The sequence below is a fragment of the Haliaeetus leucocephalus genome, unplaced genomic scaffold, assembly GCF_000737465.1.
Source record: "Haliaeetus leucocephalus isolate CR32 unplaced genomic scaffold, Haliaeetus_leucocephalus-4.0 Scaffold21, whole genome shotgun sequence".
Lineage (NCBI taxonomy): Eukaryota > Metazoa > Chordata > Aves > Accipitriformes > Accipitridae > Haliaeetus > Haliaeetus leucocephalus.
This window is the reverse complement of record NW_010972457.1, coordinates 298,586-311,212: the sequence shown is the minus strand read 5'-3', so window position 1 is coordinate 311,212 and position 12,627 is coordinate 298,586. Positions and strand designations below refer to the sequence as shown.

Genomic DNA, 12,627 nt, shown 5'->3' with positions numbered 1-12,627 from the left:
GTGGAGCCAAGAGGGAGCGAGCACCGCTGCCCCTCTCCCGGGGGTCCCTGAGCAATCCCAGGCCCCCTCCCGTGTCCTGCTCCCCGGGCATCGCCGAGGACCCTCAGGCCAGGGGAGGCCCTGAGCCAAACTTGCTCCCCACTGGAATCACAGCAAAACTCAGCTGAATTCAGTGGGATGGAAATGAGCCCAAAGGATGAAAAATACAAAGATAATGCTGTGGGATGCTCATGTTGGATAGTTTCTTCTGAATTTAAAGTGAGGAAAAAATGAAGGGAAAGGGAAAAATGTCATGACAGTTACAAGATGCTATGTTTTCCCTTCCTGAAACAAGGAAGTTTTCACTTCTTTCCCAGATAGAACTGCAGTGTCTGTTGTCATTACTCTTCTTTTTTATTATTTAAATTAACATAATTTCTGAGAAAAGTTTCTTCCCTTTTTCCCCATATACAGGCTAAAATATAAACAGGTAGAGATAAGTATAAAATCCAACCTTTATTCCACTTTGAACAAGCTTGTGTATATCCAAAAAAGGTTCCTTGAGTATGTTTCCTTCTGGACTGAAAATCTTCACATATCCTTCTTTCTCAAGAATAAACAGGCGATGGGATCCATCCCCACAATGTACTGCTCCAACAGGCTGCCTTAGTCCACTCACAACCTCCTGAATACAGAAGCAGTTGTGCTTGTGTTTTCTAAAAGAAATTAAAAAAAATAGTGAGAAATTTATTCTTTTTTGTAACCATGACACAACAATGTCCCTAAATGATAAAATGATTGTTCTGCAGGGGTATTAAAAATACAGTTCTACGATCCAGAATAAATTATTTCCTTGAATGTATGCAAGCATATAATACTGAAAATCAGTTTGAACTTCACTTGAGCAAAATTTAGTTTGTATACAAGAAAGAGAAAATTAATTCATCTTAGATCTGAAATGTAGAGGAAGTAGAGAAAAAATTTGGTATAAAAAGAGAACAATTTATAAATACAAAATTTGTACCATACAATAAACAGTAAATTCCAGAAATTTGACAAGATTTGGCTTCTAAAACCCATTTAAAAATAATGAACTCATGATAGGGCAATCTAATTTAATTATTTTCACAAAGAAAAATACATGAATTAAATAAATTTAAAATAATGAGATAAATATTTTACTAATAAACTCATTGTAGTTGTTTAGTAATATTAAATCCAGGTAGAAATGACTTCCTAGAACTATGTATGATCCACAGGGTGGACCATAACCAAGATCCATGGGTGGTTCAGACCGGGATTCTAACACCTTTTCAGAAACACAATATCAGATGGTACTGAAATATTGAAGTTAATGTAACTTTCTCTTTTGACGTACACTAGCAGCAGCAAAAGAAAGTAACATCTGGAAAACACAGCTGCTGAGCATAAGCACACACTGAGCTGTTTCACTGTGAAAACCACAGGCTTTGCTAGGGTTTTTTTTTCAGATTAAACAGCATTTATCTTTATGAACCTGCTGATCTCTTCCTCTTTGTCGTACTCTTCCATGTGGTCCAGGGAGTTAGAAGCTGGCCCTCGCACTTGTTTTCTTGGAAAATCTGGAAAGCATACACCACCATCTTTTCTTGCATAGTAAAAGCAAAACTCATCAGCTGTAGTTTGGAGAAAACCTTAAAAATGCAAAAGAGCATACAAATATTTAGTGTGTTGTCATGTCTGCAGTTTTGTGCCATCAAACTAACCTTTAAATAGATTATATATTGAGTGGAAAAAGAAATAATTTTAAACAAAGTGCTATCTGTGAAAAAGGCCTGCTCTGAATAAATACAAAATGAGTATTACCTTTTATAGTCTATTCATCTGTATTTGTATTAAACCTTATTTTCAGTGTGCTTAAATAAAAATACCAATTAATTCAAAATGACACTACAGTTAACTCATTAAAAAATTAAGAGACAAAGTTTGGAGTTGAGGCTCTGATACACTTTGCCCTGATTTTAACCCTATTAATCAAATGTAGTATCTGCTGTAAAATAGCTTGAGCAGCTTTCATTTCACTTTTTTTTAAGTGTCTTGTTGTAAAGACTTCGGTAAAAGACATGCAGTAAAGACTTTGTAGAATGCTGGCAGCAAAGGACATCAGTCGGAGAGCTGGATAATTACTTGTCTCAGAAAGCGAGAAGTACTGCTGAAAACTGCACCATGTTGACATGCAGCTGGCCTCTGGTTGACTCCCAGCATTAGGGTGGGTGAACACAGTGTCCCATTGCGAGGTCTACTTCCCTGAAAAGGGGGATATGCCTCATGCTGAATTGGAGCTGGTTTTAAGCTGGCTTGGATGAAAGGTGGTCTTTAGGTTTTAGGTTAAAATGGGAAGGAGTTCAAAGACCCAGGGAAACAAGAAGTTGGTAAAATGAGAGCCTTTGAGGAAAAACCTGCCACTACTGATATTACGCTATGTCTAATGACAGCAAAAATATCTATTTCTGTCCACAAACCTATTTCTAGTCATTTCTATCCATTTTTCAATCATTAGTATTAAATCTAAGAAGATAGAATTTGGCTAGTTATACATGTACTATTTTACTAAAACATTGTTAAGATAGTATGTCTCAAGTTACCTTCATTCCTCTTTGCATTATTGGCATACCGTGTTAGTATGTACTATAGTCCAGGACATAACTCATAGGATACATAGAATTAGCACTTAATTGGAATTAGAGGCCTAATTTATGCATGGCTTTACCACTTGCGAATAATGCAGTAATCCACAGATCTTGGCCATAAAACCTCTGGCTTACAATGTGCAAGAAGAGCTGATCAGGGAAAGCTGTGTTTCATTGGAAAATGCCAATTTCTTAAAAGCAAAGCTTTTTCAGAAACATTATCAGTTTTGACAAAATTTTAGTTACCATGATGCTTCTGGTCCAAACTCAAACTTCTAGTCTAAATGAAGAAGAGAGAAACAGACAGGAAACCTCGTATCACTATACTCCAATGTCTTGTAATTAGGGTGTTTCATTAGGAAGAGGAATATTCAGGTCAATGCCCCTCATCTGTCAGGCAAGAGTTTGACCCTAAGTCTCCCATTTCCCAAGTAAATGTCCTAACAACGACTTTATTAGCTATCCTGGGGTGGTCTCTCTGTGGCTTTCTTCATGGAAAATTTCGAAAGAGTTCAATTTCTTCCTTATGTGGAATAGGAAAATTTTTTAGATCCCAGAATTTTTGTGGAGTGGAAAGCCTTTCCCACCCAACTATACTTCTTTTTATATGCATCTTCCTTTAAAAATATTGGAAAAATAACACGACAAAGCCTGCCTTTGGTTTCTATAAAATAATATCTGGAAACACATGGTAGTGTGTTGTGGTGTAAAAGTTTAATTACCATGATTTGGAGCTTCAGTAAATATCATCTCTGAGGAGCTGGTTTTAATTTATAGTAGTTATTTGGAGAAAATGGGAGATATAATTTCAAGTGGAACAACTGAAAAGGAACTCTGATATAATCATGGAGTAGTATTCCAAGGCTAGATATAATGCCAAAAGCAAAGGTAATCTAAAATCTTGCTGTTGAATTATTTGACTTAAAAAGACACAGTTTTGTCTTTAATAATTTATTTCTCTAGACGCAGCGGGTCATTCGAGAAAATGAAATAGCAAATTAGAGGTGTACAATTTCTAATACTTTGTAGAATTTTCCAAGTATACCATCTGCTATTTACTAAAGATAAACTAGTCTTGGCTTGAATGTTATCTTTAGTCAGAAAAACAGAGCATATCATGGCCATATTGTTTACTCGGTACATGTTCATTTGAAGTAACAATCAGATGCAAACTGTTATATATCCTAGATTCAACATACTAACAGCTTCAGTAAAGATCGTTAGCAAAACATTTGCTCCGCCTCCCCTATCTGTTTGTAGCCATTTAATGTTTTCTTTATCGTGCTTAGATTGTAAGGTCTTTAGGTGTAGAGTTTGCCATTTTGTTCAGTGTTTGTGCAGTGTCCAGAAGAATGGTCCCTGACAAGTGCCTGTAAGCACCAGAATTCTTGGAGAAAAAAAAAAGATCATTTTGCTCAGTCTGAGTTTATTCAAATACAGCTCTGTCACTGTCCTCTATGAAAACTATGCCTAATAAGGACAGCAATATTTGGTCCTGTGTGAATTTCTGTACTTATTACTTTATTTTAAAAGACTCATACATATCATTACAAATTTCCTACCAGCTGTGTATGTGTTGACAAAGCAGTGCCCACGTTAACAAAGAAAACTGAAATCACAAAGGAAGATTAAACATCACGTTTAAGTGTAGTACATGTCAGATTTTGCACAGGCTTGCATTTCTAAGCTTTTAAAACTTTCTGTCTTGCAAACCAGAATCAAACTACAGACTTTTCAGTTAAGGCAGTTACAGTGAAGGCTTTCTGTGTTTGCCTTTATAAAAAACTGTGGGAATAAGCTGCATGATTTCAAGCCTTTTCAAAGGAAAACTTCTGCTCTCAGCTGATCCTCACCTCCTCTCTCCACTCATATTTGCAGTCAGTTATTCCTCATACCATATCTTCCTTCCTATCCTACCTTCACCAAATTCCACTTTGCTGGATTCCCTGCTTACCCACCCCCCTGCCTCTTCTCTTTGATGTACAACTCAGACGTTGTGGTAGCATTTGTCCCGGTCTTTACAGCAAGTCAGGCTCCTATTCAGTCCCTTCCTTGTTTGCACTGCACACAGGACTGACTATCATCCACTCATCTGAGTAGACCTGCACTGGCTTAGAGAGCATCTGGAAATCAGGCTCACCTGCTTTGTTCCTGCTATGACCTTGAGCATACAGTTCAGTATTGTGTAAAAGAAGCATTTTCCTGGTTTGCTTATTCTTTTTCTGATTTGCACTTTTGACAGCTAGATGTAAATTTGTTCACAAAAACCACATTGTCCACTCTCTTCTCAACTCTCAGTGAAAAATGAATCAAAGAAGTGATTCCAGACTGATTGTTTCAAAATGTACTTGACTGTAGTCGACTATGTTAGAACTTCTGGAAGTGTTGTGTGGGTTGCAGAATTTCTTAAGATTTCCAGCATTGTGGGCTGGGGTGCCCCTGTTTGGAGTTAAAAATTCAAATCAAGCGTCTATTCTGGTAATGCCTGGATTCAGATCTGGGCCTGGATCTGAATTCACCCACAATCATCTGGAACCCATTTCTTCAAATGAAAATAATGGAGAGCACATAGTTCAAAATCTGTCTGATGTCCTTGGATGGCAGAACGTACTGTGGCTGTGGCAAAGGTTTGTTCCCTAGAATATGTCACTTCCACTGGCATGGGTCAAGTTTCTGCTCATGCTGAAAGGCAGAATCAGCCATGCCTTTCTTTACTAGCTATATTAATAATAAATATTAGACAGTCTTCTCTTATGACCTTGGAAAACTTAAAATTCATATCGATTGAAGATACTCCATTAAGTCACTTAACTCCAATGTCTCCATCAGTAATCACTTAAACTAAGGCTTACAGTAAAGATCAGATGAGAAATAATGAGAACAGTCACCTGGGATGAAGCAGGGAAGTTCTAATCTCATGGATTTTGTGAAACATTACACCCTCCTGCATTAACATATCCATACAATCTTAACAGCTATTTTTATTACTCTGTTTGAATAAAGAATCAGGTCCAGTTTTTCTTTGGATACTCCTAAAGGAGTCAATGGAAGTTCTGATACAGTCATAACTGGTGGGAAACTGCTGCCTTCAAAAGAGTTAACCAAGGATCTGCTACAGTTTTCATCTTTGCAAAAAGAGACAGAACAATAAATGAATTTCTGGAGCTAACTCACGAAAAGAACTGACGTATAATTTCTCAGTCTTCTTGGTTAATATGTACTGCTAAAATTTCAATTCCAGAAAAGATGCTTGCTGTCTTAAATCGCTAATAATATTTCTCATTTGTGCAGGACTGAAGGGATAAAATTATTTTTGTAGTCAGCAATTTCCTTAAACTCCTTTGTATTGGTGTTCAGAAACAATTAGCACTCCCTAATGGAGGAAGAATAATTATCTGACTTTTTAACAAATGCACAGTGAATCATTGCCAGAGACCTTGGGTTTGGGGGCCTGTTACTTTCCAACTCTTTGTTTAATCCTCCAGGCTAAGCTGAAAACATAGCTTCCACATTTTCTATTTTTTATTTTCTTTTACAATAAATATTTTTATGGATATACGGGTCTCACAAGTAAAATAGAAAACCCACATAAGTTGTTACTTTAATAATTTATATTTTAGAATGTATATGATTATTAAACGATATAAAAATCCTACAGACCATCTTCTCAAAAAGAGGAACCTGAATTTTACTTAATTAATACCTTCAGGAAATCCTAGTATAGGTATCAATAACCATATGTACCAGTCAAGTCACCAAATTAACCCTGTTGGTGGATGTAAGTACACAACAACTTCTTGTTAGTACAACCCACTTTCAGAACAAGTATTTAGAATGATTATTAGCATCTGATTGATGTAGGAAAAATCCTATTTTAACTGACGCTAAAGTATGTAAGCTCTTTTCCTGCAAAGCACAGTGCTCTGTCCAGTGCTAAAGTTATGCTTTCATCTGGTTATCTTTCAAGGCAACCTGGGTGGTCACAAAAAGCACTTGACATCTTGATGCACTTCAGCAGTTTTACATATACACAAACTTTGTAGAAAAATAAATTTGTCATTCGTCACCACATATGTTGATCTGAGGAGTGAGGTTCCTGTGGCTATAGCTCCTGTGCTGCTCAGCCCTTTCTCATTCTCTCTCCCTCCCTCCACGTCCTCCTTCTTTCTCCCTTTTCCCTCTTTCATTTTTCCCCATTAAACAAATTGTTTCCTCAGAAACACAGAACTTCATAAAACAACTATGAGGGACTTGATCTGCAGAATATGCTAATCGTTTGCACTAGCTACAAACTCATGTCAAAAAAAGTCTTTGTGCTGACTTCTTATATGGGCCAAACATTTAGAGTATCTAATCTGTTATCGCTGTTCAGCAGGCAGTCTTGGCAACTGTGATCTATTCTGCTTTGCTTTGGGGAATGTGATAAAGAGCAAGAAACAGCTGGTTTAAGAAAGCCTTAGAAACATCTCTTAGTTTATAAAGACAATAATAATATTTTCATATTTGAATGGGTTGAGATACATGTTAAACCACAGTAAAGGGAAAATGTAAGTCAATTCAAAATGTTTTCTCAAGTCAATGAAAGAACACTGAAAAAAACCCCTGCACTCTTGGGATTTCAGAGAAAACAAGTACACACTGTACACATGCAATTAAAAAACCCTCCTCCAAATCTCATCCACTTAAACTACCCCCTTTACTCAAATTATTACAACACTGTGTTTGTATGTCAAAAATGACTATTCACAAATTCATTTTCATATGGTTATCAACTCTTTTTTCCAGTCTGTGTTGCTAGTAAAAAAAAAAAAATCTTAACCAGTTTAATTATTTTCTCCTGTGTGGCATTAGTTATAAGTAGTGTTTGGACAGGGAAAAAAAGCATAGTTTACAAATGACAGTCTTAAACATATAAATAATTTACTATTGAGAATACCAAAGATGTTATTTAATATAATAGTGTACTAAGACAGTATTTCTAAAAGAACCATCTTCTGTGGTTATTTTATTGATATAGTTACAAGTGATAGCACTCATTTGGTGAGTGCCTTAGACAACACAGGTCAAAATTTGGTTTTGGATGTCCAGCTAACTCTACTGACTACAGTGAGGAAGTGTTAGGTTAGTTAAGAATTTGGTTGTTAACAGCATGTTGGAAGTGATTCAAAGATAACAGAAGTCTATCAAATAGCTCCCTTTGATTTCAATGGGCTTTAAACCCGGTGGAAAAAACATCAGTTTCTAGGGTAACAAAACCAGAAAAAACACTTTACTCATCAGCTTTTAGAGTCTACAGCAAACAGCCAGCATCCTTTATTTGTTGCATTTTAAAGCTATCTATCATTTAGAATAGCCTTTTGGATGGCCAACTGCTTGTTTACATGATTTGAATGAACACGCCAATATTTCAGCAAAGGTCATAGTTTCAGGTGCCTTTGACAACAAACAATCCTGTGTTTCATGGGGAGTTTTAGTAGGCAGGTGGCAAGAAAGCGCTCAAAATATTTACCTCACTGCATAAGATCTGCTGTGAAGACCCTGAGATATTCTGCTTTTGCTTGGGGAAAATCCCCTGGATATCAATGGGGATTGTACCTAGCGAAGCGCTAGATCTATAACCGCTCAGGCAATATCAACATTTCAAAACAGACATCCTTTAGCCCCGTATTTTGTTATAGGTTTTACCTGGTATGTGACCTCTGCAAGTATAATAGAATTCTTTACAATAGTCTTTGCACAGGTAGGGAAGAGTTAGTTCTCTTTCAGGTGTTTCCCCTTTCTCAGGTGAGTGGAATAGGTTCTGAGCATGAGGTGAGCAGTGTGCACATTTGATTTCCTCCAGTAGCTTCGCACATTCTGTGTTGTTGGTAACAGAAAGTATCTGTAAGCCACAAACCAGAGAAAAATAAACATATGACCTGTATCCCCATCTTACACACAAAAAAAGATTGCATGACCTAATGTAATAAATAATGCCAGCAGAACCAATACAGTTAGTATAAATGCATTGTGTTTCATATCACCCTTCCGGAAGTGCAAAAATTATTACTATGAAATGTGTAATATGTCATTAGTACAGTGAGATTTTAAGCGCTTGCTTCTCCTTCTCACATAAGAATAATAGTACTCAAGTTATTTGATGGACTCAAGCCCGCAATCTCTTAATCACATAGGCAATCTCTGAACTAGAGGGATCATTTATATAAGGAGGAGCTACAGCAGCAGGCCTTCTACCCACTTCTCTTATGAGAGACACTTAAAAACCTAACTTGTAAGGTGACCTATTCAGGTATTTAGAGACTAAAAACTAAAATTCTACCATCAAAACACATCAGGAAAACCATATCTAGGTATTTGTTCAATAGGTGTATCGTGAACGATACCACAGTCCAGCTGCTGAAGTGACTGCTGCAGAGTTCAGCAGGTGCCTTGGATTTTTCACGCTTTAAAAGCTGCTCTGCTTTTTGTTCTCTCTAATGCAAACTACTTGGAAGCGGGAAAAGCTGTGTGTTTTCAGACATTTCTCTTTATAAGTGAAAAAGTAGAATTTGTTCGTAACATCTTGTTTGTCTCAATATTGAAACTGTAACTTTGTCCTGAAAAAAGAGCATATATTATGCATAGTACTTGAAGAAGCATGAAACCACGATTGATGATGTGTTTAAGTAAACACAGGAGCCTAAGGAGCGCAATGTCATCAAATCGTGAAAAATAATGGAAAACAGCATACTCGTCTTTATTAGTCTTTGAATGCAGTGCACTTTGTTAATCTATTGTTAACCACATGGATTGTTTTTTGATCATTCAGCCCAATGGTGGGTAGTGGGAAATGTGTTCTCAGTTGAGAGGGACTGAATCTGATCCAATGCAAAACCAAAGCGCAGGTTCTTTCTGCTATTTGTTTAACACAGTTATAAACAAAGACTGTAAGACACTTATGTTAAGAAATATTAATGCAGTAAATATTTGTATTCTGCAAAATTTGTAAAAAGCGCATTTTTTATGAAATTATGAAAAGATTACACAGCTTTACTATAGTTCATATCTCTGAGTTGATTTGTAGAAGGACTTTCCAATGTCATTCCCACACAACGTAACATTGAAGGGAATTATCTAAGTTAGTTTTGATCAAATGAGTTATTCAATGCATGAAGGCTCTTGATATGTTTGAGTATGCTGTCTCATAAGTCGGCTGTCTTCTAGGATGCAGTACTTCGATAACACTGTTCTGAACTCAGCATTTTATTTACAGATCATAATTACATAAACCTCAAACACTTGAGAGAAATGCATTCTCTACTGTTTTAAACAGATAGGTAATCAAAATATTACACAATATATGGCCTGTACAGTTACACATAATCCTACTTAAAGGAACCTTAATTTAGAAGACAAACTCTTTCCAGGAAAATTTAGTCTTACCATACATATATGGTCAAAAGGCCACCTGAAACGGGTACTAAAGTTTAGTGGCGTAAGTTAGACCACTGATTAGAACACCACCATTTGGCTTCTATCCTTATTCTGGAAGAGCTGCCATTGGCTTCAAAAAGAATTTCTCCAGGTTTGCCAGGATCGTTAAATGCATTAAGTGTTCTGTTCTTTAGACCACCTGTTCTCAGACTATCCTCGGCTTCCTAGCACCTGCAATTAAGTACTGTGACTAACATCTGCCATGTATGGTTTATTATCTCTCTTCAGACCCTTCTTGGGAATATAATTGTCTTACATCTTCTTTTGGAAAGGGTTTGTCATCTTTTTTTTTTTTAAACCTTGAAGACAGTAATCACTTAATTGCATGTTGCATCTATGGCAAAATGTTTGCACTGGCCCTGAATTCTTTGGGGAATTCTTTCCACAGCCCCAGCCCCTCCTCTCCCGAAAAAATTTAGATTCTTTTTGCTACATTGCTCATTTGGGCCATAGCAGAAGAACCGTTAACCTTAGTGTTCTTCCTTGAGTTTCAGATGTTGCTCTAGCTAGATATGGTAGATCTGGGGAAATATGCCTTGAAGGCAAGAACTAAAAATATAACTACAATAAACGATAACCAAAATACTTAATAACTAAAACTTTGAAATTGACTTAATACTGCCTAGGATTGCAATCCAGGTAGTAGAGAACAGGCTTTATACACTTGAAGTAATCCACACTGCTGAGGCAATCTTCTGCAATAGCTAGACTTTCTTAAGGGATGATGGCATCCTGACCTTGGTACTTTGTGTTGCTGTGGTTCTGATGGGAAGTGGCCTGAATAATTCAGTCAAGTCATTGCCTGCCAAATAGAACAAAGTCTGAAGCCAACAGGGGACGATCGAAAGCACTGTCCATAAATGCTACTTTTAAAGAACATTATGTCACCCAGAAGCTGGGAGCTCTCCTAAAGTAAGGATGAAATGACCTATTTGGGTGTTTCCACCAAAGGGAAGTGTACCATGACTCTTCAAAGTACTTGCCTACATTCAGTAGTATCACCTGCTTTGCAAAAGTCTCGGATGTTTTCATCAGGGAGTTGATCGATCTCAGGCAGCAGGCTTTCTAGTGGTAGCAGTATGATGGTGTGTTTAGAAGTACAAGTAAACACGAGGTATTACTAGGTAAATATTCAGTGCGTTTATTGAATTAACTCCACAGTAATGCAGATAGAAAACTATACTTGTACTGGAAGACTCCAGAACACATTGTGAACAGGGGAAAAAAAAAAATAAATTACAGGATAGCAAAGCTAATTTACTGTTTCTTGTGGAAAACGTAATTGACGTTGCCTGGTGATACAGGAGAAGTAATGCTTGCCAACATTTCAGTCCTCAAAGTTAAGACAAAAGGATCCTAATCCCCCTGAGCAGCTGCTATCCAGGAATTGACCACAGGAATTCACCCCCTCATGTCATTTCTGGAATGAATCTTGGTCATATAATAGCTAATCGGAAGATTAAGGAATGAGAGTCAATCAATTATCTGAAAATCAAGTACAATGTTATTTAACTTTTAGAATGCTCAAGCAAAACAGGGCGGTAACATTTGCTCTGTGTGAGGTCTGATGTATAACTCTGTCCTGGCTGGGAGATAGGACAACCATTCTATTCTGAATTTTAGTAAATCAATAATGTATTTATCCTGGAGTATATTAAACCAGTTTTAAGCGAAAGCTGAAATACTTATTTGAATGAAGCTTTTTCTTTTGGATCCTACTTTGAAAATGACCTTAAAGTTGACAATGGCTTTGGTCTTTTAAAGAAATGTAAACTAATTTCCTGCTTCAATTTTTAAAGTTGTATGTGAAACCATCAAACTGCAGTGGTTTAAACTAACTGTGCTCTGGAAAATATGTAAAACTTTCAAACATTTATTGCAACATGCCTAATAATGATTATGCCTGCTGCTGACTAATTTACAACATCTGTAAGATCATCCTTTAATCTCTAGCCACATGAAAGTAAAACGGGTAGACTAAAGGTAAGATAAATCCTGGAATGCGCAGGAAAGCATAGCATACTAAATTGGTTTATCAACAAAAAGAATAGTGCAAAGAAGAAGAAACAGAAGATGACACAATAGACAGAAATTCTTTACATTGAATATTGTCATTTGTACTCTGCCATACCTAGTTTGAGAAAGGCAGTATAATTTTGATGTTCATAGAAAAAAAAACCAAACAGTGAAATAAGTCATTGCATTAAGCCGTATTTGATATACAAGCATTTATGTCTAAAAATCATATGCTTATGAGATTGTTCAGCTGTTGGGTTGAACATATGCTTCTTCTGTGTTATAGTGCTGGATTATGTCATTAAAGAGTTCGGTTTCAATTTTAGGGTAATATGTAAATAGATCATTGTACTAAGGCAGCTGTTAAAGGGACCCCAAGATGAGTTATTTGTTTAGTTGGATGTGTTCAACAATAGCCTTTGTTCGTGAAAGAGCCAGAGCAAACAAATGATTGTAAAAGGGCACACTTGAAAACAATTACTTTTCACCC

General features: G+C 36.6%; 1 protein-coding gene across 1 annotated transcript in view; it reads right to left on the bottom strand.

Moving 5' to 3' along the window:
- HHIP (hedgehog interacting protein) overlaps nt 1–12,627 on the bottom strand; it is a 76,000-nt gene that overhangs the window by 60,175 nt on the left and 3,198 nt on the right. The window contains exons 2-5 of the mRNA XM_010576317.1: nt 9,136–9,173; nt 8,334–8,529; nt 1,496–1,652; nt 494–695 (exon numbers count right to left, since the gene is read on the bottom strand). Coding sequence (XP_010574619.1) covers nt 494–695; nt 1,496–1,652; nt 8,334–8,529; nt 9,136–9,173 — 593 coding nt within the window. The remainder of the gene's footprint in view (nt 1–493; nt 696–1,495; nt 1,653–8,333; nt 8,530–9,135; nt 9,174–12,627) is intronic.